Raw genomic sequence first — 27,976 nt, forward strand, 5'->3', positions numbered from 1 at the left:
TATGCGTTCCACTGTACCTAGGCTTACATCCTCCTCACTTGGAGCCCAAAAAAATCTTACTCCAAAATTAAATTCCGATGAGTACGTAAGGGTTAAATTCATCCTCCTCCTCTTCATCTTCTCCATCGATGTGTGTATGGGTGGAGGCATAAATCTCGCCACGAGCTATAATCGTCCACTGCAAATATGCACAAAGATAAGCGAGTACCCTTGTATGCCTTAATTACTTCTCGTAAATACCCACTTGAACATCCAACTGCAGTGAGGTGCACCGCCAACGCAAGACCATATAAATTACACGTTTCAAGGCAGTTTCCTGACCCACTCAAGGCGACGCGCAACGCAAGACCATATAAATTACACGTTTCAAGGCAGTTTCCTGACCCACTCAAGGCGACGCGGTCCGCACACACACACGTTCTACTCATGCACAAGCACAATATGTGCAAGCGTTGCCAACCAAACTCTTTTGGAACTAGATCTTTCCCTAGCTTGGTTTTACAGGTAAAATTTCATTTCACCCAACCGTTAAAGATATGTTAGGGTTTCTGGTATCACGAAATACATCTCATTTCCTGTCGAGGGTTCGTAGCGTCGAAACTAGGCGTCGAACAAAAACGTTAACAAGAGCTTGCCTTAATAACCTCTCAGCGCTACGAAAGTTTGTGCAGTCGTATCAATCCTATACAATTTCATATTTCATTATGACCTCAAAGATAACTGCTCTATTCTTGTCTATCAGAACCACAGCCAGGAAGCAGTCGCTAAGAACTCCAAGTATTGCTGAGCAAAGATGTTACATCAATTCTAGTAGGGCACCAGGTAACAAACAACTTCGAGGAAGTAAAGATGTGCATCGACCTGGTATTTACAACAGCAATCCTTAGAGGATAAATAGTATGTATTCTGATAGAGGGGCAGTTGAGATCACATCAGAGAGCAGAGCATTATAGACACTACTTGAGAGAGAGTGGTCTTCCTTCGCACGTCGATCTGAAGGCCTGATGCAGGTCTGACACCAAGGTAGATCTCTCTACCTACACATTAACGTCAGTAAGAACAAGTCTACATTCTACTTCCATACGGCGAGTCTTCGCAGTGGCGAAGCGTCCTATGAGGCCAGGAGGCCGGGCCTACCCACGCTATTACTCTTTTAAAGGTGTATTTACTTATTTCGTCAAAACATATGTAATGCAATGGGAAAGTTTGGAATTTTCATTTATGATAATTACAAAAAAATTCTAACCCTGTCCAGGATACGAACTTTCCACGGAGTGAGGCACATTTGCTGGGGCCTCTTCTCTTCACATTCCGTCGTACGGTTGTATATGCGGGAAGTCTAATCTTACGAGTACTGTACGTATGCTTATAACGTGCTCCTGAGGCCGGCCTCGCAGTGTTACCCACTAGGATGAACAGAATATCAGCAACACTGCATTTCCGCCAGGGTTGGAAATTTGTGTACCAGCATTTTTAATAAACATTAGCCTGTGTTCGTGCAGAGAGACTTCTTTCTATTTCATTGAATATTCTCCATATTTTGTACGAAACTTAGGTTTTCCTTCCTTTCATCGACAAGTGTAAGTGAAATTGAAGTACTGTAGTTCTGACTTCGTTTTCTGGTCAGAGTGCTGTGGTCTTGACCATAAATCCAATTAGTGTGTATTGTGTGTTCATTTGCCATTCTATGCTATTCAGGTACCTCTCGCATGAGGATTAATCGCCAAGCGAGTATGAATGATGAAAAGTACTATTGCAACTCAAGGGTCGTCTGAAGGTCCCTGGTTAAGATCCCCGGTTCCTAAGGGAACGATACGCAGTAACGCGATTATGTCGCCTCGAGACGAGTTCTTCTCTTTTGCTCTTTAAGTGCACTTCATGTAGATGTAGGCTAATTGGGACTGAATATACATTTTAAAGTGGGAATTGCGCAATGTGCCTCCATCGGGGTTTGAATCAGGAGCCCTCGGTTCCAAGGCGACGACGTTACCGCATCGCCATCAGGTAGATCCAGCTTCGAGACGAGACCCGAGAACAAGACATCTCAAACACGAGACAATAACAAGAATATTGTGAAAATTTTCATCTTTACGAATTTTCAAACATATCCGTACAACGATAAATTTCTGGGGTAAGGAGGTGAATATATTCAACTGGGATCTACCAGACCACACCTTACCAGTTAAATAAACATTTAACCACGTTACGGGACACGTTTCAGTTTAGATGCCAGTTGGTTATTTTTCATTAATACCGTTTGGCAACACTGCCGCGAGTGCTTGGAATCCAGCCACGCACTCTATAAGGAGATATCCCAATATTCACTTGGCGACGAAATTCCACAACCTTGGAACAGGCATTCGAGATTTATACGCAATGGTAACTGTCCCATTTGAGGCCGACGAGCTATAAGCGGTAGCCAAGGTTTTTCCCTATCGGTGTATTCCATTTCACTGCGCAGATTCTAGCATCGAAGGAAAGAGCACACCTCTGGAATGCATCACCATGACGTAGGAGCTAGTTCCAGTACCACATGTTTATATGAAGCAATAACGGTCAAGCGTGGTGTGGCAACATCTTTGCTGGACTGAAACGAACTTTCACAAGCACCCAGTCCGGTGACATTATGCTTGTTACATAGTTGTGGGGTGATGGTGTGACAAAACACGGGGATGCCACACCATGTTCTCAAACACACATGGTTTAATGCTCCGTGATTGTTTCTCCTACTATGCTGTTAAGGTAAAAGTTATAGGTAAAATTCCCCGTGCATATAGCACAGTGATAAAGGCACATTTAGGGGATGTGGGGCCACACATTCTCGATCTCTGTCATTTTGGAGGTCAGGGGAGTATATTCTAGGCTAGCAAGGCCATCTGCGAAGCCTGAAACCTAAGAATAAAATACAGAAGAAAAATCAATTAGAAGCTGTGAATAAATTTACTCATTTCAATAAGAAAGTAATGGCGATTCTGAAGTTTGCAACCTGAATTCTTAGAACCCCCGAAGTTATCTCTCTCTCTCTCTCTCTCTCTCTCTCTCTCTCTCTCTCTCTCTCTCTCTCTCTCTCTCTCTCCCGCTCGAAGAAAGAAAGAGAAATAGAGTAAAAAACGAAAGAGAAGGAAACTCGGGGGGTCCGGACCAGTCGCTTTCTTTCTTCTTATGAAAGAAAGAAAGAAGAATGAAGGAAAGAAAGAGAAGGAAAGAAAGAAAGCAGGAGAGAGAGAGAGAAGCGGAAGAAAAAGAAGGATGAAAGAGAGAGAGAGAGAGAAGCGCAAGAAAAAGAAAGAAGGATGAAAGAGAGAGAGAAGGGGAAAAAAAGAAAGAAGGATGAAAGAGAGAGAGAAGGGGAAGAAAAAGAAAGAAGGATGAAAGAGAGAGATAGAGAAGCGGAAGAAAAAGAAAGAAGGATGAAAGAGAGAGAGAGAGAGAAGCGGAAGAAAAAGAAAGAAGGATGAGAGAGAGAGAGAGAGAGAGAGAGAGAGAGAGAGAGAAGCGGAAGAAAAAGAAAGAAGGATGAAAGAGAGAGAGAAGCGGAAGAAAAAGAAAGAAGGATGAAAGAGAGAGAGAGAGAGAGAGAAGCGGAAGAAAAAGAAAGAAGGATGAAAGAGAGAGAGAATCGGAAGAAAAATAAAGAAGGATGAAAGAGAGAGAGAGAGAGAGAGAGAGAGAGAGAGAGAGAGAGAGAGAAGCGGAAGAAAAAGAAAGAAGGATGAAAGAGAGAGAGAGAGAATCGGAAGAAAAAGAAAGAAGGATGAAAGAGAGAGAGAGAGAGAGAGAGAGAAGCGGAAGAAAAAGAAAGAAGGATGAAAGAGAGAGAGAGAGAAGCGGAAGAAAAAGAAAGAAGGATGAGAGAGAGAGAGAGAGAGAGAGAGAGAGAGAGAAGCGGAAGAAAAAGAAAGAAGGATGAAAGAGAGAGAGAAGCGGAAGAAAAAGAAAGAAGGATGAAAGAGAGAGAGAGAGAGAGAGAGAGAAGCGGAAGAAAAAGAAAGAAGGATGAAAGAGAGAGAGAGAATCGGAAGAAAAAGAAAGAAGGATGAAAGAGAGAGAGAGAGAAGCGTAAGAAAAAGAAAGAAGGATGAAAGAGAGAGAAGCGGAAGAAAAAGAAAGAAGGATGAAAGAGAGCGAAAGAGCACTCTTACTCATTCTTTCTCTCTCGGGATGGAGAGAGAGGGAGGGAGGGGGAGGGAGAGAGAGAGGGGGAGAGAGAGAGAGAAATAGAAAGAGGGAAAGAAAGAATAAAAAAGAAAGAAGAAGGAAAAAAAAGAGAAGAAAGGAGAGATCCTCTCTCCCATCTCTCTCTCCCGCTTCTTTCTCTCCTTCTTTCAGGAAAGAAAGAACGAAGGAAAGAAGGATAAATCTGTTTTTGTAGTTCAGAATCAGTGTAAAGAAAATTGTAACCTTAATTGTAACCCTACTTTAATAATAATAATAATTTCTTTCTCTCTTTCCTTCCTTCTTTCATCAGGGGGAGAGAGAGAGAGAGACAGATAGAGAGATGGAAGCAAGAAAGAAAGAAGAAGAGAAAGAAAGGAGAGAACCTGAATTCTTAGAAGTTTGCATCCTGGCTGCCGTTGGGATGGCAACGTGGCTTCCTTGAAGAAGTCAAGAGCGAGCAAAATGGGTGTGTAACCACTTATACCACGGGTTTATGGGAACCTAGTCTTCTCCACTTGTCATAGTGAGCTAGTCCAGGTTTTTGACGCAGCATACGCCACTGTTGGAGGTGATGTGATCAGCACCACTCTCCGGCCGCTTTTACCGCTCCCACCAAGATACCCATTGATTTCAGGCTGGATGAGCCCAAAGCCGTGCGGGGACGAGGCCGGGAAACCCCTGGAATTGAACCCGGGTCTCACGCGTGGCAGTCAGACGCCGTACCGATTAGACCACCGCTGTTGTTAAGGACATTTATTTTACTTCGCTTTTCTGCAACTTCTGGCTGATCGCGAAGATTGACGAGATGGGTGAAGGGACAATCATAACGGACGACACTGATTATTAAGCTAGATACGACCTGTAGAAAATATGACCAATAAGAATTTTCGGAATCCCATGTATTCCTTATGGGCAATCAACTTCAACATCAAGTTACGGCTATTCAACTGGAAGTTTCGACTTTTCTGCTTGGCAATCACTTCTTCAAACTGCCCTCTTCCCGTTGATATCATTTTCTATAACATCGGAAGTTTGATATTCCCAAGACAACAAATCAAAAAATACTCCCATATGGCCAATTCATTTCTCCTTGCCTCCTGGCAGTGTTGCCAAACCTGGTGCGCATAAAACACTTTCAAGGAGCTAGATTTACGAAGTGCTTCCTAGAGTAATGTTAGTTATCAAAGGGGTGGGGCGCTGCTATTAGGATTAACTCTAAATTGATGACAATTTATTCTCAGTTTTCGCCATCTACAGTAGATCTGGCGGCATCACCCATCTCATGGTCGTACGAAATCGAAAATAAAGGATTCCCTGATAACATTATTATGCCCATTTCACGTCAACACGGCGCTACAAAAAAAAAGTAGCTGGGGATGTAAGAGGGGATGGGGCGACGCAGCCAATATAACAATATCACGTCACGTGCAAAATGTATAATCATGGCAAAAGTTGGTCTGTGTGTGCCGGAACCAGTGACGTTATCATAGTGAGGCACGGGGGCGGGCGCCCCAGTTCACAGGCAAACGAGTGCACGAAAGAGCCAGATCTGGCTTCAAGAGAGCTAAGTTGGCAACACTGACTCGAAGGGAAAAGCCGGGCGAGTGCTCACAGTGGTCAACTGTAAGGGTTGTGCTTCCTAATCAAGTGACGACTTTGGCGTAATTTAATTGTGTCATCTTACGCCATAAATTCGGGTGCAGTCCACTAGCGCACAAAAATGTGAAAATATGCGCTCGTGGTATATGAAAGGTGCCACGAGCGCACAACATCCAATGCTGCGTTGCCACATTGATGATTGTGTAATGGCTGGCCTGTGTAGAGGATAATTTAATTGCATAAAAAGTCAAATATCAAGAGGTATTACATATATACTACCAATTAAATCTTCCTCTTTAGTGAACAACTCTGAGGTTAGGTTAGGTTAGGTTAGCTTCGACTATGTCTCTGGGGTCTGCTGGTGTCTCCATGTTTCTGCAGAGATACATTGTCCGTCTTTTGTTATGACGGGTTCCCTTGAAAGGAAAAAAAACAGTTGACCACGTGGCAACATCGCCATGGATTTTGTGCGCTCATGGTATACATTTTTAACCACCTTTTTTGTTTGTGCGCTCACGGCCTACGGCCATATATTCACTTGCATTTGGGTCGTACGGTCTATGTAACTACACAGATTTGAACATAGCATAAAGCACTGGTGTCTATGCAACAAAGCAAGCTGCATTTTTTGTTGCTATGATACTTTGAAAGTTCACAAAACCATTTTATGCGAGTTCGGTCACTTACATTAGTATTATTACTTTACCAAGATCTTTATAAACCTCTGTGTTCATTGATCATGCTTATGCAATTCAAGCCATTTTTCCTTCATTGATATATGAAACATTTCGGAATAAGATCAGATTGGAATGAAACTCTGAAGTCTAGCGAGCAAACCAAGGGGCATAATCTTTGGCAACGCTGTCAACATACCCTTGTATTTAAATGTAAGCGTGCGTTTCACACAAATATTTTTAATCTACGGTACCCAAGAAATTATCCGAGTTAGATAAACACAATAAAATTCAGGGAAAAAGTGAAGTTAAAAGCGATGAAAACTTAAGATTGTTATTGGGAACACGATCGGATTAATCGCGGATTAACACACAGTGAATGGTAACTGCCTTCTCCAATTGGCGCCGGTCATTCTCCTACAAATACGAAGCAACCAACCTAGCAGTTAGTGCGCGCGTCAAATCTCTTGCATATGGCGATAGCCAATAGCAGCGCACTGCAGCGGTGCCATGTCGAAATGTCACACGGAAAAGAGACAGCGTGGTTGAGCGAAACGCCTTGTCAAGGAGAGCACGGCAACACCGCACGTCTGTGATTCGCTGGTGCTGTTCAGCCGTTCAAGGTCATATGCAGGAGATTTGACGCTCACTCTAGTCATTGACAACTACGAAAACAGTTCATCCGCGTCTCATGAAAGGTCATTAATCCGGCGCTGAAAACAATACATACTCAGTACATTCCATATGAACACTTACCTAATCGGCCAAAGCTATGACTTAGCCTCTTCTTTAGCTTCTGCACGCGGCTTAGCGCGCCTCCCTTCTTATCCCTCATAGCAACTCCTGAAAGAACAACCATTAAAAGAGCATTAGGAATTAGCCTAGTTTCATTACCAGAATAGTGACTGGAACCTGTGTCCCAATTACAATGCATTGTCTCTAATGTCTTGTACACATGAATTTTCCCAATTAAATACCAAACCATTGTTACTTAGAAATTTCAGCGAAAAAGGCAGGCAACATCAAGCCTCGAACCCGGGTGTCTGGCTTACCAGGCCATTTCTATACCAACGAGCTGGACCTGGCTTCGCCTGACTGTTCGCTGGCGAGGCCAGGTATGGCTCGGTGGCTCATTCATTAGTAGAGCAATGGTACGGTATGTCAGAGACCCGGATTCGAGCCTGTGTGTGTCAAATCTTAATGATAGGGTGTTGTTCTGCGGTGACCATATAGATAGCTGAAGCACCAAAAGGTAAAGTGGTCCCCTGTGCATAGCACCACGCCATGAAGGCGTATAGGAGGTGTGGGGCTATATAATTTTTAAATAAACAATAGTACATCAAGGGGCAGTCTAGCCTTGATAAAAACACCGCACGCCACTGCCTTGCGGCATTTTAGTCTTTCACGGGCTCCGCAAAAATGCCTCTCGACACTAATTAACCTGGGAATTATGCAAAATTCGAACTGCATGCCGAAGCAGTGCTTCTGTAGCTTACCTTGTATGCACGATTATGAGGAAGGGTATATTCTTGAAGAATAAACCCTTCCTGATAATAAAGAGGTTTTTGTCTTGCTGTTCTTTTTCTGGTACCATATTTGTTACTTACACACTTTTCAACCCTTCAAAGCCTAGCATGACGATAAGGACGAATTACCTAGGTAGATGGGATAAAAATAAATTCGTGCATAACCTACTGCCACATAAGCTGACAAAGTGGCCACGAAAGTATATTGAAAGCAGTATTGTCTAATAATAATTTATTTCATTACAGTGAACCCAATATATTGATACGCGGTTAAGAAGTTCATGTTACACAATTAAGGAACTTTAATACAATCGATAACTAAGCGAATACAATTTATGTAATAGGAATCTAACACTAGACCTTTCGTTTACAATCACAGGGGTGAACCGAGGTTGGATGTCCAAGTCAACAGATCCAAAAATGGGGATAATAATTTACAAACACAACATGGTTGATAGAGAGAAGGGACAAAGAAGAAACAGAAGGGGACAAAGAAGAAACAGAATGGGACAAAGAAGAAACAGAATGGGATGGAGAAGAAACAGAAGGGGACAAAGAAGAAACAGAATGGGATGGAGAAGGAACAGAAGGGGACAAAGAAGAAACAGAATGGGATGGAGAAGAAAGAGTAAAGTATGAGAAAGTGAAGAGTAAAACAGAGGGAGAGAGAAGGGTGAGAGATAGGAGGGGAGAGAGACAAGATGGAGAGGGCAAGAGAAAGAGGGGATGAAATGCGAGAGGTTAAGAAGAGAAGTCAGAGATGAGGCGGGAGAGAAAATAAAGAGAGAGAGGGTAAAAAAGAGAAAGGGAGTGGGAAATAGATGGGGGAGGGTGATAGGTTAAGAGAGAAAGAGGATGGGAAACTGAGGCGGAAAGAGAAACATTCCGCTAGACAAACGCAGTAAAATAAAACAAAAGCTGGGATCGCAATAACAAATTCCCTATAGGCGTTACGCCCTACTAACATGCTTTGTGGCAATGGCCATTGTCACACCCAGAAGAGTGAGTCAAGGATTTCACCTTGGCCTTTTCACTGCAATTTCCGGGAACAAGCCGGTGCGGTATGTTCAATCCCAAGCGCCTGGAGGGAAATGGGAAAAATGAGGGTTGAACACGTGTCACGATTATTGATCGAACAGTGTAGAATTTACAAGCTACATAAACAAACAGGTAGAGAGAGAGAAGTTGTAAAAACAGCAAACGCAAATCCCTGGCTAAAATGAGACTAAACAGAGAACAGAGTTCTGCTGTTGTTCTCATGCACGAGACCTGGCTTACGATTATTTAGCTTAAAGTACCTCAAAGAGAACTTAAGTGTTTCTACGTTCGATTCCCGGGTACGACCAGGATGTTTTTGCTCGTTCTCCTGTCCAATTTCTTTACTCCACACTGCTTCACTGGGATATCAAAAGCACATTTGAGCATTTCGTACCCCCAATTTACAATTGTATGCCCATTCCCGTTTATCCTATATTGTGCATTAAGAGAATTTACAACGGGCAGCAACGGTAAAAAACTACAAGGGTGTAAAAGTGATGTCAAATAGTTTTTAAGATTAACACTAAATGATTTTGAGTTTGGAACCAACTGGCTCGACCTTGACTTCATAGAAATTGTTCAAAAAATGTACTTGTCTACACAAAAATTAGCACTATCCCTGGGTTGTAAAGATGCCAATGAAAGACAATAGGATGTTACAACTCAGAACTGCTCCTTACTGTACAGCGGTATTGTCAGAGATAAAGAAAACATTTAAATTGTTAGTATCCCATTTCAATGAAATTTTCAGTATCACTCCGAATAGATTCACTGCCAATGAAAAAACATTCAAAAACTAAAAAAATCATGAAGTTTTATCCCTTGCAGTCACATTTCCCGCACAAAGATTACAAACAGAGGGCTGAATCTAGAGTTTCAAGTGGAATACGAACAACATAAATGACCCCTCATGTAGGAATCGAACCGAGAACCCGTAAAATATACAACAAGAGCATCTTATTTCTAGCTTCGATTGATTGATTTGGTTTAGGAACGACCGTAGATGGCCGAACCCCTCTCCGATTTTCTTCATATTTGGCACACTCACTAATTGAGGCCTCCTAATCACGAATCTGAAGTTAAAAATTGTCGGAAACGTCTAGAAATTGCAAAATAAACGAAAATAAGGCATTAGTTTTCGGAATGGAAACAGTCGATTTTCGCGAATTTTTTTGTTTCACAAGGAAATATATATATATATATATATATATATATATATATATATATATATATATATATATATATATATATATATATATATATATATATATTCCTGATACTACCACGACACCAAATTCTAACTATGTTTGCCTAACCTAACCACACGTCAATGGTTCGTGGGGCTAGCGCCAATGGTTTGTGGAGCTAGCGTCAATGATTCGCAATTACTTTGCAATTTCTAGACATTTCCGACAAATTTTAACTTCAGATTCGTTATTAGCAGGCCTCAATTAGTAAGTATGCCAAATATGAAGTAATCGGAGAGGGGTCCGGTCATCTTAAGTCATGGTTTATTTTACTTCGCTTTTCTTCCACAGTTGGCTAATCGCGAAGACGAGATTGAGTGATGTCATGATATGATGAAATTGATGTAGAGGTACTCACAAAGAACACCCACGACCAGGCCAGGAATCGAACCTGGGACCGCTAGCGTCGTAGCGCGCTGTATTCCGCAATTCTAGCCTCGAAACCGAAAAATAAGCTTCTAGTACGACATAAGTGGTCTCGTTGGGCAATCGAAATTGTGGTTACGAATACCAAACACTGCCTTCGGTTCATGCACTAACCTGCATCCCAAAACACAAGTTTCACTTAAATAAGTAAATTGATTTCTCCAATACTTACCTTCTGGGAAGCTACAAAACGTTGCGGACCGAATGACTGCAATTTTCACACACACTCACACACTAAAACACTGTTCTTGCGTCTCCTTTGGAGATACAGGCCAATCAGACAAATGACCTGGACGAGATTTGCGAAACCGAAGTTCAGCTCAATCTAACGCACGGAACACACGCACACGGTACGTCTGAACGTTGGCAATGCAGGCGCAAGACTCGCGGTGGGAGAGTTTGCTGGTACCATTGCATGCTTCCTCCCCTCGCTCCGGAACCCATCGCGCGCAGTTCTTCAGCGGAGCGGGGTACAACACCGGCCTGTCTTCGCGGGAGAGGGAAATTTTGAGGCGAAAATAGGGGAATTTTACAACGAAGGGGGTACGGATCGTTTCATTCGAAAATAACTCCATACCACTGCGCATTCATACATATAATCTTCCAGACAGTGTATGATGGCCTTCGTCTCTTCTATCCTAGGGTTTTCGAACTATTGGTGGGACCTCTCCGAAGGCGTAGTAGTGACGTCTCGCCTTGTAATCAATGGATCCCAGGTTCAATATCCGGTTGAGGCACATAATGGATTGGATTACATTAATTTGATTAATTTGGTTTACTTTACTTCGCTTTTCCGCCACTTCTGGCTAATCGCGAAGAACTGATGAATGGACACTCACAAAGAACTCCCAGGCCGGGATTCGAACCCGGGACCTCTGGTGTCGTACCGCGCTGTACTAACCACTCCTGCACGAAGTTTGGCGGTTCGGATTCCACATCACTCATTCTCAGATTGATTGATTGATTTAGTTTATTCTACTTCGCGTTTTGTGCCTCTTGGCTAATTTGCGAAGATGGGGATGAGTAATGAAATGATGAAATTGATGAATGGACATTCACAAACAACCAAGCCCGAGCGGGATTCGAACCCGGGACCGTTGGCGTCGCAGCGCGATGTGGCACAGGGTCCGGCACTCATTCTCAGAAAAAAAACAAGTCAAATAAACCAATCAATTTCACTTTGAACTGTAGGTCCAGTCCCGATTCGCCTGTCTGTGCGAAATATGGCTTTATAAACAAACCTGGACTTTCGTTGTCCATATGGAACACTTAAAAAAAAACTGTAAATTTAATGTATTCGTTTTCAATATTTACTTCAGATAGTGCGCTGTAATTACGAAATTACATAAATCAGTAATTAGTAATTTGTCTCCACATTTGTGTATGAAATTGCTGACAGAAATGCTTTTAATAGTGGTTCAAAAACACAAGTTCGTACAGCGTAGGACCAAATCAGACTTCTTTCAAAAGCATTGAGATGATGAAGGGATTTTTTTTAAGAAAAAGAGGGTAATAGGTATTTTTTAAATGAAGGGATTTTTGCCTCAAAACGATCTTTAGCAACACTGCTTGAGAGCAGTGCGCAACCTCGGACTGTTGCTCTGTGTGTGTAAACAATTCACGCCATCGCGTCGTCCGACACGTAACAAAAGGGGAATATCCACTCGAAGGCAGCTAAAAAAGGATGGAGGATGGGTGATCGATACCTGGGTTGACTGCTCTCACGTCGCTATTGTTTTCCTTGAGACGAAACTACTTCCAACATCCTTGTGGCTCTACAAACAATATAAAGATGGGGTGTATCAATGTGGTACCTCCCATCTTGACTTTCATTCGAGTGTTCCAGCTTCGATTCCGATGGTTTCCGGGTCTCTATCGTAGCGTTTAGTATGTACGAGGGGAGAGTGAAAAGTTTCGAGCCTCACATGGAAGAAGTGATGCTTGGTAGTTAAAATTTTGGAGGATGTAAGGTTTGAGTTTTAGGACACTCTGTGCGAACTTTTACGAAATTCACATGTTTACTTCTATGTTTTGGTCAGGTTGACAATGAATGAAGTGTCAGAGAAGAGAGTGGCCGACAGGGCCGTGATTCGGTACCTCTGTCGGCAATGCCTCACTGCACAGGCTGCTTTGGTCGAGTGTAGCTTCATAGCACTTCGCCATCCACCTCATTCCCCCGACCTGGCCCGTCAAATTTTCATCTTTTCCATGCTATGAAGAATTTACTTCGAGAACGTCTTCCACACGAACGAAGGCGGTCATTCGGTGGTGTGAGACTCAGGACAAATCATTCTACCAGATGACTGTAAACAAATTGCAGCACAGAATGCATAAGTGCATTGATCAGGGGGGGGGGATTATGTGGAGAAATCATAATGAGAAACTCTAGCTCAAACACTCCTTCCCTGTGAGGCTCAAAACTTTTCACACTCCCTTCGTACAAAGTTTTATCTTTGTAAATATTGCATGTAACAATAATAATAATAATACCATTATATAGCAGACCATTTTCAAACATGGTGTGGGCTTACACCTAAGTCTAGTCAAGACTAATAAGTCTAGACAATGACAGGGTGCGAAATTACGGGGGGACGGGGGGAATTCCCCCACAAATGATTTTGTCCTGAAATTTCCCCCCACCAAATTCTTTCGGGGGGAGTTCTTGTGGTAACAACAAACATAAACAATGATTTTGGGATTTGAATATACTTGACAGGAATAAGATCGAAAACATACAAAAAGAACGGAAAACAAAGATTCTCATCTCTTAGGACACTGAACCCACAAATCTCCAGAACACAGAACTTAGACCAACTTGTTATTTCTTCTCCATTTCTCATCGCCTTTCGTTAGCAACCACGAAGTATACAAATATATTAATAAAACATGTAATAGCATTTATATGTGAATTTTATGCAGGTAACTATTATATTCTTAATGTGTCTTCTTAATGTTTGTCCCTCCCCCCTTACGCAAATCATTGTTCATAGCATCAGTAGTACATTAAAATCATCAATTTACAATTACATTTTGAATGAAAGACAGTCGATATAATGTATATTTTATAATATAATTAGATTATTTAATAATTGACACACATGTAATGACATTTTATATACGTGTGTATATTATACGTATGTATATTGTACGTATGTATGTATGCATGTATGTATATATATGCACACACATATGGTGTGGGGGTGTGTCTGTCTGACTGCTCCTTCCCCCCACCAATCTGCAATGATTTCGCACCCTGAATGTAAGGACATACGAATATAGGCAAAAAACACTTATTTTGTACTATTTGTAAATTAAATTGATGAACTGATTGATTATTTTACTTCGTTTTTCTGACACTTTTGGCAAATCGCGTAGATGAGGATGAGTAATGACATGATGAAGTGACACTCAGAAAGAACGCCCATGCCGGGATTCGACCCCGGGACCCTGTAGTGCTGTGGGTTGACCTGTATTATATCCTTGTGTGTTTCGAATGCCTCTTTTAAGGTTCAAGCATAGGTGTGAAAATTTCAGTCCTCGGAATTCTTTTGTTCTAGTGAATTTCAAAGTTTTTTTTTAAACCTTTTATTATGTATAGGGGGAGGGGTTCTGTGTGTCACCACCACGATATATTTACGAACTTTTGGGTTCTTAGTTTAATTTGATTGATTGATTGAATTGGTGTTTAAGTCCACTTTATGCACAGTAAGGCTAATCAGGACTGGACCTACAGTTTAAAGTGGGATCCGAACCACTATGTGCCTCCACCGGGTATCGAACCCGGGACCCCTTGATTACAAGGCGACGACGCTACCACTGCGCCATCCGTCTTAGTTTAATTTAAATTATTACTTGTAGCAGAACCACTTTCTCCACAATGTAAAATTGGCTGAGTGGAAGAAAAAGGTTGTCTCTGCCATTGTAAACAATGTAATAAATGAAAGAAAATTTAATCATTTTAGTCTTGGAAAAAGAGTTTTCACAAAAACTTTTTTCTTAACTTATGACCAGTCCTTCCTTTGACGTACGGAAGGGTGGCACTGGGGGGAGGAGCAATGGCCCTCCAGTGAAAAATGAATGTCCACCTAAAATTATATATTTCGCACATATAGTTTCATTTCAGTCACTGTAATTTATGTTATCAAGGGCGTTGCGGAAACATGATAATTTAGACTGAAGGAGTGTTTCTTGAGGAGCTATCACTACTATGGAGAAAAATATGCCTCCTTGCTCTCCCCCTTCCCCGAAAAAAATCCTGCGGATGTCCGTGTGTCCTTCATAGCGTTATTGTTGAGGGACATTTCTCCGTGTATCATGACGGGAGCAAATGGCTTTAGATGTAAGTCACCCAACATTTTAATTTCAACTATCTTAGTCACCTCGCCTTGCGAAAGTTTGTTCGGTAACCCTCGACAGGCTAACAACCGGCGCGGAAACGTCTTTATGGCAGTGATCCGCTGTTGCCGCGTTTACGCACGAAAACACTTGCGGTAAAAAAGTCAATTACGCCTACCGCTGCCCCCCCCCCCCCCCGGTTTCGGGAATAAGCGGCAACTTTAGAATCCCTCCTCCCTGAGGCAGCCAGGAGGGAAACAGGATTTTGTACTTCTAGACTCGATATGGGTGCTTGCGAATTGAAACGACACCGTGAACGAGACAGACTTCTCGCACACGATACGAGACCGAGACAAACACGTCACTACTCTACTATCCTTACCCACAACACAGTGTGTCCAAGACCTTTATTAAAGCTATGTATCAGGTAAAGCAGGATGGGGATACAACGTCGTAATCTCCCTCACATCATCGCTCTAACCCTTAGCCAACTCCCCCCGGCAGAAGAAATTGCGAATGGTGCGTAATTACCCTATAAGAACAAGGACAGGCAATGTTTCTTGTGCACAAATTCCACCACACCCCCCCACGCCATCTGGCGCATGCTCGGAATGCTTCTGTGAATTTATGTTTGCCATAAAGACCTCCCTAGCTTATCTCTAGACTAAGGCCCCTTCTATCTATTACCGTAGCTTGTAAGTGCTTCCTGTAAATTCTTGGGCCTTCCTTGGACTGGTTAAATATACAAAAGGGTTACTTTTGCACCGTTGCTGATGAAAAACTGACGATATGGCAACGGTTTCTCAAAATTAGGCCTTACCCAATACCAGTAGTATAGGTATCGGAAAGTAGGGTAACTTCGGTGAATAACGCCACCAATTGGTCATTTCGTTCTAGAACTCGTACATTTTTATTGTTAGGAACATGAAACTTACATGTATAGGAGAATGAACTTTCCTCTATTGTGTAATAATAAAACATTGATTGCACTGTTATAATGAAAGCAATAAAATACTAAATTAATGCAAAATGGCGTTATTTCCAGACCTGTCGGGTAATAACGCCATGTTCTTAATTACAAGTAAAACATTCACATTTTCTTTTCTAAACTGTACTAGGAAAAATAATTACTGTAGTAAGTTATTAGAAAAAGCATGTCTTTTTTTGTCTTTTCGCGATACCCAGTCCCTCAAAGTTGTGCGAGGAATTTGGAACAAATGTGCAGCACATGCTATCTTCATCCCTTGTTTGATGGCCGCCATAGCTTGCCTCAAGTCATCTACTGGCCATTTGGCCCGTATATTTCTACATTTCCTCGCCATCTGAAAGAGGAAATTAACCGAGAATAAATATCTGTACGCCTCGAAAGTAACTGAGCAAGGATAAACCTATTTTCGAAATCAACATTTCCTTAAATTTGAGTTTAAATTGAGTGGCGTTATTCCCCGACACGATGATGGCGTTATTTCCCGAAACAACAGATTGCAGTTTAACCAGCTGTTCTAAACTTACGACACCGACCATGAAAACCGTACACACACATCATTCACTTACGTAATAAACGTATTGTGTACGTACAGCATTGTTAACATTTAAAATCTAATCCTACAATAGAAAAACACTCATCTTTGTCGGCGCGATGAAAATGTGGACCCTTTTTCCTCGAAACGCAACTCAAACGTCTACACTGTTCAAACTGTTTCTCTTAAATGAAGGCTCGAAAATGGCAACCGTTCTTATCAGCAATGCTACCAGGCACCATTGTTTATCGCACAACGGTGAGTGACCCCTTAACTTTACATGAGTCCATGCTTTAAGAGTTGAAACTTTGAAATGGCGTTGTTTCCCGCCTGGCGTTATTCACCGAAGTTACCCTATCAGTTGGAGTTTATTAATAGTTGAAGTCCTGATTCGAACGCCACTTCAAAGAAAGTTCCGAAAGGTCAGTTTCCCTCTGCCAACCATCAAGTCCACGTGGAGCCCAGTATATCCTCCCCTCAAACCTTTCCCACCAATAGCGTCCGTTTTAGGTACTGACAGTACTTGTCAGGTCCACGTGGAGTAAATGAGATGTTGCCAACTCAGTTTGTTTAGAGCCTTCATCACGTGAGATTGCAGTTATCTTTGCTAGGTTGTGTTGCTGTGTTGTGCTATTTTCTTTATATACATTGTGGCCAGGGAGGGGCCGGGGGGGGGGGTTGAGCCCCTCTGGCACTACTGCCAGCCCCTTGATATTAGGTAGAACTATTTTCTGTAATGTGTATGCAGTGAAGAGCGAAAATGTAGACAGCAGATATTATTTTGCTCACAACTTTGGTGAAGGATTAATTCACATAACATGAACAGTTGCTACACATTCGAGCATCTTGTTTATGAACAGAAGTCTTAAGTAGTGGCAAGTATTTAGAAGATTCTATAGAATTTAGATAGTTCCTTATCTGTACCTTTGCTGCCCCTGTTGCGGCCTCCCGTTTAGACAAAAGTCTGTGACTTTGATCTCATCATCCACACACACACACACACATTTTACCTTCATTTAATACTGTTAAAAGTTTGAAAAATTGGTTTACAGCCCCATTGATAATCCGTGCGCCCTCCTGGAGGTCAATTCTAACTACGGACCTGCAATGTGGAGACCTTAGGAGTATAATGTCGTCGGAGTTCCTGTTGGATGTCTAAACACTGCAGGTAAAAGCGGCAACACCGCTTTTCATAGAAACAGGTGCTGGCTCGAAACCAGACACGCGTCCGGCTTCCTCTCGAGATGTCAGATACCGAACTGGCGTTCGAATCAGGACTTTACCAATACCGCCCGAAAATTTTCCGGCGCTTTGATCGTTCGTTGTGTGCAAAGTTAGAAGTTTCCATTAATTTCACGCCAATATTATGTGAAGGAAACTGTATTTTGTGAATACATAACATGTATTTTAATATAACTAACTCTCTAGCCTTCTCAAACCCGAAGGTTCATAGCTGCAGCAACACAGGCCTTCCATCTGTCCCTATCTTGAGCAAGATCTATATACTCTTTTCCATCCCTACCGATTTCCATCTCAACGTTGTCCCTCCATCTTCGTCTTGGCCTTCCTACAGGTCTCTTACCACCATGTCAAGAAACAGCAATATGAGGCCATGGATGTATTTTAATATTCGGGTGTAATGTTTTAAATATTTTAAGCAAAATTCTCGTAAACTGATTCTTATGCTTGGAGTGTCGTCCACAAATAATTAAACTGATGCTTATAATTGGAGTGAAATATTCGTCCATTAATAATTAAACTGATGCTTATAAGTGGAGTGCAATACTCGTCCACTAATAACTAACTGATGCTTATAATTGGAGTGCAATACTCGTCCACTAATAATTACACTGATGCTAATAATTGGAGTGCAATACTCGTTCACTGATAATTAAGCTGATGCTTATAATTGGAGTGCAATACTCGTCCACTAATAACTAACTGATGCTTATAATTGGAGTGCAATACTCGTCCACTAATAATTAAACTGATGCTTATAATTGGAGTGCAATACTCGTCCACTGATAATTAAACTGATGCTTATAAGTGGAGTGCAATACTCGTCCACTAATAACTAACTGATGCTTATAATTGGAGTGCAATACTCGTCCACTAAGCCCTGCGTCAGGTCAACCTTGCAGCAGGTTTTAGCATATGTAGATCCAAACGTGCGCGCAAGAATATAGTTCCACAGAGACGGGTTCTATTCCGACACAACTGCATACTTGCAAGAAAACAGTTATTTAATTTGTAATATACAGACAAAATAATACATTGATTAGCAGGTATGGACTTAATTGGTTGCAATCACTGTGCAGACGAACTTAGAACCGCAGATTCGCCAACTCGAATCTGTAATGCGTTGAAGAGACATTGAAACTTTAGAGCGAGTCGAGCGAGACTGAATGCGTTGCAGAGCGCGTGAAATCGCTGATACCAGTGTTGCACCTCCCACTATTTTAACCCTATGTTTATTGTAGAGCGGCGAGAATGGCTGAATCTCCTGTTCAGCGCGCGGTTTTACCCGAATGTTATTTTGGGCTTCATCCGAAAGGAAATGTTCTTCAAAGTCAAGCAAGTTGTTTTAAATGCATAATCCTCCTTGCGGCAACAAGATCAAAGTAAAACAGGGCGTGAGGTGATTTGCCGTCAATGTGCACACGAATTGTATCACGGGTGTTGAATGATTTGCGGTTTGAGTTTAGCAAGAGGAAACGATTGTTTGTTGTTTGACGACAAAAGAATCTCCGCGGTATTAAAATATATCGCAGTGAGAAGAAACATGTTTATTATTTGGACGAGACGTCCTTCAACTCGGTGGGTGGGGGAAGGGGTAATAAAACATGGAAGGATACCACCATGCAAAACCACCGCCAGGGCTGAAGAAACCGACGATGAGGGGAAGGGGGAGGCTTATTGTTTCACCCACTGGCGGCAATGAAAGCTTTGTTGAAGGCGCATATTTACTGTTCCGCGCAAAGAAAGGGAAGGGTGATTATCAGCAAGAAATGGACAGACCAAGATTTGAATCCTGGTTTAGTGAAGTGATTCATAAATTGAAACCAGAGTAATAGCGACAGACAATGTACCTGATTGTATATATCACCAATAACAAATCATGCTTTTTTGGTGGTACAACTTGAAGTGCGTGTGTCTTACAGTAACGGATGTATTGCGAACGAAGCAACCAAGTTTTTCATAAATCTATTTCTTTCTAAACCAAAAACAATAATTTGTCATTAAATTCAAGAGGAGCCTATCGTTGTTTACTTTTATCTTTGTTTATTTTTATTTTTGCGTGCTCGAAATATACACACATGCTCTCATGTTTAGAAGTTGTTTCGCTCTTATATTAATGACACATTTATTAAATAATATATGCGCAGAAAGTACTCTTAAAATGTTATGTTTCAGGAGACAAAGAGAAGCAAAAATACAATCCACTTGACATGCATGCGGGTTTTGATGTGTTGTGCGGTTGGCAATACTGTAGATTTTCTCAGTGTCTCCGATGTAAGCAGCTCGGCGGTTGAGGAAAGACTGGCACGGAAGATTCTGAGCTCAGTTCTCGCGCGGATTGATACATAAAACCTGCTGCAAGGTTAACCTGACGCTTGGCTTAATAATTAAGCTGATGCTTATAATTGGAGTGCAATACTCGTCCACTGATAATTAAACTGATGCTTGTAATTGGAGTGGAATACTCGTCCACTAATAATTAAACTGATGCTTATAATTGGAGTGCAATACTCCTCCACTGATAATTAAACTGATGCTTGTAATTGAAGTGTAATACTCGTCCACTGATAATTAATCATTTTAATCAATATTTTAAACAACTTTTAATTGTTAGAATTATAAAGCATTGGTATCAGTGGTAATTGGAAATGGTATCGGTATGCCATCGGTTCAAAGTGGTATTGCTCAGCCCTATTCAAAATTTAAAACCACCAAATCAAAGCCTCATCTATGAATGGTACCGAGGCAATTCCCGATCTCGTCTCGAAATCCGGAACGAGAACGAGATCAAACCGTTCGAGGCTTTGAAACAATTACCTAAACTAAATTTACTGTACTGTGCGACTTCTTCAGACAAAACGATCGAATGTCTAGCTCAATGTTTCGACGTGAGAGACATATTTGGTTTAGATATTACCGAGGCAAAAGCATTGGTGCCAATTGTGAGACCTGTATGGTAGCATTCAATGTGACCACATACGCATGCCGAATTGTAAACCCACGGGAAGGGACCACGTGACACATTACGACCCGGACATAAACGACGACAGGCGAACAGAATTGAAAGCTTCCACGGTTGATTACTCTCCAAGGGCGTGCAGATACCGCATTCAGTTTAGTGACACTCATGAAGCATATACAGGGTGTTGCAAAATACCTGTTACAACGCTTGGGAGGTGATTCGACAAGTAAAAACAAGGAAAAAATGCCATGTGAAAAAATGTCGAAATCGGCACCGTTTGCGAGTGACAGGCGTGCGAAAATCGCCTCACACCATGTTTAAAGCACAATAACTCAAGAAGGAAGAAAGATATCAATGTCGGATTAAAAGAATACAAAGAAAGTCGTGCCTGACGAATACAATGGTGCATCAATTGAGGCCCAGTGTAAATTGCGCAAGGGGACTCTCAAAGAAAGTGGGGAATCCCCTGATGGAAAATACAAGAAATTTACTACTATCTTCTACATAATGTTGAGATCGGAATGTAGCCAGTAAAAAATGGTGACGTATATCCACATGTCCCACTATTGCTGGGACACCGTCCCACACCCAGGAAATAGGAAAAAAACTCGCAAATCTCCTGTTGTACAAGGTTCACATTGCGGTTCGAAGAAGAAAAGAAACCAATTTGTCGCATGTCTCACTACTGCTGGGACACCATCCCAAATGGAAAAAAATACGGGAAAATCGTAAAAAAAAAAAAACGTTTTCAATCCGTTAATGTTAACACACTACTTTGCAGTACGAAAAACGAAAGTTAAACAATGGCCACATGTCGTCAGGCTGTACATACGTATACTACAAGAGAGCTCCCAAAAGAAAGTGGGTAATCCTCGAAGAAATGAAGAGGGAGAATGGCGAGAAAACGCACATAATGGCATGTAACATTTCCAGGCACAGCACATCTGGAAGGGATTCCACTGAGAAGCGCACAACCTCCGCACATGCAGATCGACGGTATGAAGTACAGCGATATCCAGCATCTTCACTCGCACCTTTCACTAAAAGACACTATGCGGTGCTGATAGGGGCTCACAAACACCGGTATACTCAGAGACTTTGTTGAAAATGTCCGCCATTGACTTCAAGACAAAGTTGGCATTGGCGAAGCACTGATTGTCTGGTACACTCAAAATCGAATGAAACGTCCCCCCTTACGGTTATGCAACCCGGAATTTTATATCATCTAGTTTCGCCAGGAATATCAGCTCGCGAGAAGCGTAGTGTTTCCAACTCTTGAATCTAGCCACAGATTCACGCGACCGGGTGGAGATCTTGCTTTCCTCTTGATTTGATTTTAACGGACAAGAAGTTTATTTTGAGAATGTCTCTGGTAATAATAACAAGTGTTATTAACATTTATGCTTGAGTTTTTTATTATTCTTTTACCACTTCCGAACGAATATGTGAAGATTTTTTTTTTCATTTTGCAATAACGCTTTCGGCATTTTTCCTTCAGAGTTATTCTTTTTGTTTTTAAATTTTTTGCGACATCTGATTTGGAAAAAGTTCCACGAAGTTTGTTTTAAGTGTAAATGCATCTGGACATACAGTGTAGAGTGGGATTCGAACAACAAATATGAGCTTCCGTCGCGAATCGAACCAGCGCTCCTTTCATTATGTTTTCTTTCCACGTTTATTACAATTTGCTTCCTTCAGCCTACTTCCGATTGTCGTATATTTCAATTCGTATTCCCGTTTTTTTTTTCATTTGCATTGTTCGAGCAGTGATAACTTTCTCTCTTAATCTGGTTATTCGAATACTTTTATACTTAATTTTTTTTTCCTTTTCTCGATTTTCCCTTCGCACTCATTACAGATTTTGGTATCGCGCTTTTCCATATTTTCAGTAATTTAATTCTTTGACTATTTTTAATTTGCCCTTAGTCCGAATCAAGAAAATATGTTGGGAAATGTTTCCCGTGTAAATCTTTTTGTATGGTGGTGTAAAATTGATGCCAGCTTTGTCTTGCGATAAGGGTTTTGAAAGTGCAAGGGTCTCATTTATTAACCATGGTGGGAAGGGGAGGGGGCGGATGGGTGCCAGAAACCTTCCAGTCGGAATATGCCTGAAACGAAAAGTATAGATCGACCAAAACGAAAAAAATCCTTGGGACGAAAAGTACCCGCGCAGATCTCCCTTCTTCCCTTCAGTTCGGGCCATAAGGAAGCATGGTCCACTCTCCCCCGCCCCTCCTCGCGGGAGTACGGTGCACAGGAGTCGTGGGTCTGCGCAGGTTGTTTTGCTTGTGGTTCCACTCTTCCATCAGCAGGTGCGTGCTGAGAAGGCTATTCTATCTGCGAGTGAGGGGGAGGGGGTGACGAGCAACACTGCCACAGCGAGTCGCTGTAAATGATTTCATTGTCTGTGCTGGGTGAAACCGGTTCTTGGTGCTCCTACACTTTTCCGATACATTTCTGCCAGCCTTTCTAGCGAAGCGAGGTCATATGTTCCAGATTCGAACTCTGGTCAGGCATGAATGTATCACTGAGTTTGTCCCGCCACAATTTTATAAATTGATAATTCATCCGTATTATCGCGATTAACTCAAGAGGCAGAAGAGTGATGTAAAATAACCGAAATAGAAATTGATGCATTTGTGCCTGGTGCTAGTGTAACGACGAAGTTAACTCTTTATAAATGATGCAATAGGTAGCCCTTGCGCTCAAATACACTTATACCTTGCCACAAAAAAAATCTAACTTATCGCTGATCTCTTACTACATTTGGAATACAGCCAAGAGCGATGTAAAGCAATGCAATTACATTGTGAATGTTTCACATCCTATAGTCTTTCTTTTTCTCGTAGCGGGGGCGGGGGTTCATTCATTACAAATATCTAGGAATGGATTTAGCAGCAATCCGTGATATATTTAAATATCATAACATGCTGCGTAGCCAGGGTTCTTGGGTCCTAGCCTCTTTTAATGAGTTTTTCTTTTTCGTTGTTTCTTCAGTCTTCATCAATTTCCCTGAAGCATCATTCATCCTCTGTCGCCATTGGCTATATGTAAAAATTGACATAAAATTAGTAAATTTTGAAAAGAAAACACAAGGATCTGCTTTTCTCATAGCTCGCCAAACATGCACATTTCTGTATTTTATGCTTTCAGCGCTATCATTATTCTTGGCAGGCAATGGAATTGAAGCAACTCTCACAACTAACGTAAACTACATATCACTCAGGCATGACAATTCTCGCGGGCAAAGTGGATTTCTTTGGCACATGGTAGCGCAATAACTATCTTCTGGCCTAGATTTAAATCCGTACTTTTTATTCCAGTTGAGTGATTGACTCACAATTTTGCCATTGAAGGTTTGGGTTGTATTTGGGTTATACGTATTGTGTTTTTGGTGCGCTAGAAAAAAGCAATCCCAAAGGTTCGCACTGAACAGAAAATTGTGTGCTTTTCCTCTCTCTCTCTCTCTCTCTCTCTCTCTCTCTCTCTCTCTCTCTCTCTCTCTCTCTTCCAACTCCGTCCCTCTCTCTCACCCCAAGTCCCCACTATTTAGGTAAACTGTTGTTAGAAACATATTTTCCGAAGAATATCCACATTGAAAATAATATTCCCCAATTGTTTTGATAGGGCATTTCTATTGCTCCGAACGAATTATCTCCGTAAGAGGACTAGGGCCTCCCCTATGGCGCAATCGTAGAGTCGTCACCTTTAATCAAGGGGTCCCGGGTTCGATACCCGGTGGAGGAACATAGTGGTTCGGAACCCACTATAAACTGTAGGTCCAGTCCCAATTAGTCTTTCTGTGCATAAAGTGGACTTTAAAAAACAACAATTCAATTCAATTCAATTGAATTATCTTATCAATATTTTTAAATCTGCATGCACCTGCTTAATTTAATAGATTATACATTTATATTCATTGCGGGCAGAAATGTGCGAGAAAACAATGCATTTTTTTCAGGGAATGCATGAGTCAATAATAATGTATATTTTACGGTATATACTTTTTTATATTGCATTGATTCAATAGTATCCTTATTTCCTAAAGCAAGCGTGAGTTTCTTTGCACACACCACGCAGGCCCTGCTTGACGTAAATCTCAGATGCAGTAACTTCACGGTTGCCTTTTGCCACCACGCTTTGGCTTTAATTCGAGCCCCGGTGGGTGCTTCGTTCGAGATCCTGCAGCAGTTTTACTCGTATCTATGCCTTTAGCATGCCACTTGCAACGGAACCAATAAAATGAAACTTTCTGCACCGGAATGGGTGTGAAACTCTACATGCACCAATGATAAGGTGTTTTCAAGAGGCATGTGCCACGTGCAGCATGTCCCTTCGGTCCGAATGTTCCTTTACGATATCATTTCATCATGCCTTACTTTCGGAATTTACAAGAGAGAAGATAGTCCGCATGTTCTTGTGCGGCGGATCTGCTGCACTACAGATTGCTACGACCCTTGGTGTGGACGATTCATGCGTCAGGCGTTGGATTCGGTGTTACGAGGAAGAAGGTGACCAAGGAATGAAGTGAAGACCCAACAAAGGCCGGCCGTGGAAGGCAACCAGGGAAAAAGATGCAGGCATTATTGAGATGAGCGAGGGCAATCCCTTCATGGCTACAACGAAGATTCGCCAAGAGTTGAAACTGGAGTGCCATGCTGCAACAGTTCGGCACCGTCGAGCGGCAAAGAATGAAGCAATGACGCATTTCCATCACGAAGCACGGATCAGTTTTCTTTACAATATTTACCAGCTCCTCAAGAATTTTGGCAGAACGTAATTTTGAGCGACAAAAAAGTATTTTCGTCTGACGAAAATGGTCAGGTTTATGTTTGGAGGCGCAACAAAACTCGCTACGGCCCCGAGAGTGGCAGGATATCCGTGGCGGTGTGGGGATGGATCAGTTCGTCTGGAGTAGGTGGATTGGTGGAAGTGTCCTCGAGAATGAATTCGCAGGAATACATCGCAGTGCTGGAAAACCACACGCTTCCCAGCGTGCGAGAGAGATACCTTGAAGATGAGATTTCGCACGTGACTTTCGATCAAGACAACAGCAGCGTCCATACATCGAAAGCGAACACCACCTGGTTTAATCAGCACCCAGGAATTTCAAGAGTAGATTGGCCTGCGAAGTCTCCCAATCGAAAACATTTTCACGTGTTTGATGTTTGGGAGAGTTTAAGGAGAAGACCAAACATCTGCTCGTGGAATCCTTGCCTCGTCGACTAGATGCAGTGCTTGAATCCAACGGCGGGTGGACACAGTATTGAAACCCCGCACGGTTTAACCGATGTTCTTTGCTACATCCCAGAACAAAACTAATTACACACATCTCCATATGCAACTTATGTTTCCAATTCTTTTTTATTGATACCTTGGTGCTCATGGTTACTTTTTCACACACCTGCACCATTATATTATATTCTATAATATTAATATTCACATTATTGACAGATATGATTCACATAAAATTCAAATGCGCAGCACACATGCACCCATCCCTAACACTTAACTATTAGTTACATTACACCTATCACGTTGTCACAGTTCTAAATCAGTGGTGCCCAGGGGGAGGGGCATTATGGCACAGACTGTGATGGAAATTTGACTGAGTAAACAGGGAACAAGTTTAATTACGTTATCAATTAGCCATTGCTGTTATACAAATAGTAATTTGTAGATTGTCAAGGGAATTGTTACGGGTAATAAGTAATATTGGTGGGGGGGGGGGCGATATCCAACTCTTACATATTAGGCCTTAGATTGATAGGGAAATTATGGTGGGCGATTAATGAAGTTAGTGGGATTTTCAGGTAGCTGGATTGATAATTATTTTGGGGGCAGGGAATCCCAACTCTTGTGTATTACTATTACGTCTTAGATTGCTTTTTTGGAGGGAGCAATATCAACAGGAAGTCTAAAATTGGCTTGGAAATTTGGTTGGGAAGATTGAGTATTAAATTTGAGGTGGAGGAGAGGTGAATAAAGTTTTGATAAAGTGTTATGTCTTAGATTGTGAAGGGACTCGAACCCGGAACATTCGGTGTCTGGATCGTTAGTTCATCACTAACTGCGCTTGGCCGCAGAGAAGGTTCTCTTTGGTGGCCAAGCGCGTTAAATGGTCCACTTCCGATACCACGAAATTTCCGCGTTCGAGTCACGGCTTCAGTATTGGTATCATGGTGTCAATTTAATCTAATCGTCACTCATCCTCATTAGCCGAAAGTGGCAGAAGAGCGACTTAAAATAACAAAGAGGTACAAAAACAACTTTAACTCTCTAGTAATTTCTGATCAATAGATGCGTATTAGCTTTGATTGTTGACTCTTTAATGATAAGCTTACGATTATTATTGTTAATATGGATTGCCATCCATCAACAGAAGGACGGACCAATCGATCATTTAATTCATGACGTTTTTTTGGTATTTGTTGTCCCTTCGGATCAGCTTCGAAACATAAGGAAATGATTAGATGTCTGTCTGAAGTTAGTGACAATGGTTCTTTGATTTTCCGTCGCTCTTTCAGCCGGCGCGGGAACCACCTTTATGGCAGTGATCCTCTGTTGCCGCGTTTACCTACGAAGGAACTCGTGGCCAAACAACGAATTAGGTCTACCGCTTGGACAAGAAGCGGCAACTTCACAAAGCCCTCTTCTCCGAAGCAGCCAGCCGGGAAACAGAATTTTGTCAAAATAACCCTTCTGCTCTGTGAATGAACACCGGTTCTAACAGCGTTTCTATACTTAATTGGACATTATCCATTGTTTTTCTTTTTGATTGACTATATATTCTATCTATATATTTCGAGACATATCAAGAGATCACCTCTTCTCTCATCTTCAGGCGATCAATTTTTGCTATGTCTGTAGTGTGATTGGAACAATGACAGTCCGTGATTTTTTCCAAATCCGGTCCGCTAAGCAACCAGTCTTAGATGCCCATTCGAAATCGACAGCTATAGAGCAAAATATGTTTGAAGTGAAGAGTCTTATTGAATGAAACATAGCTCGACTCACCCTCACATTTGAATGTTTTTAGATAACTTGCTTGCACTTCGTATAGAAAGCACCACGAGACTGAAAATTCACACTATTTGTCATGGCAAATAGACCTTATTCCAGCTTCGCTGAAAGTTCGATGTAGTTGTCAGTCATTAAGTTCAACGCTCTCTGCGCGTGTGTTGTGATGGGTTACCGTGTTCCAATTTTGTTTTAATTCCATTTCATGCTCAAAAAGGCTACCCGAAGTGGG

The 27,976-nt window shown here is 41.8% G+C and overlaps 1 protein-coding gene across 3 annotated transcripts in view; it reads right to left on the reverse strand.

Moving 5' to 3' along the window:
• Eip63E (cyclin dependent kinase Eip63E) overlaps positions 1-27,976 on the reverse strand; it is a 534,609-nt gene that overhangs the window by 401,266 nt on the left and 105,367 nt on the right. For 2 of the 3 annotated variants that reach the window (XM_083143954.1, XM_083143952.1), the window contains exon 2: positions 7,188-7,274. In XM_083143954.1, the coding sequence (XP_083000080.1) occupies positions 7,188-7,274 (87 nt within the window). Of the gene's footprint in view, positions 1-7,187; positions 7,275-10,840; positions 11,068-27,976 lie in introns of those variants that run through there. The other variant, XM_083143953.1, reaches the window with a different exon arrangement.

This window comes from Lepisma saccharinum, chromosome 22, assembly GCF_977018435.1.
Source record: "Lepisma saccharinum chromosome 22, izLepSacc3.1, whole genome shotgun sequence".
NCBI lineage: Eukaryota > Metazoa > Arthropoda > Insecta > Zygentoma > Lepismatidae > Lepisma > Lepisma saccharinum.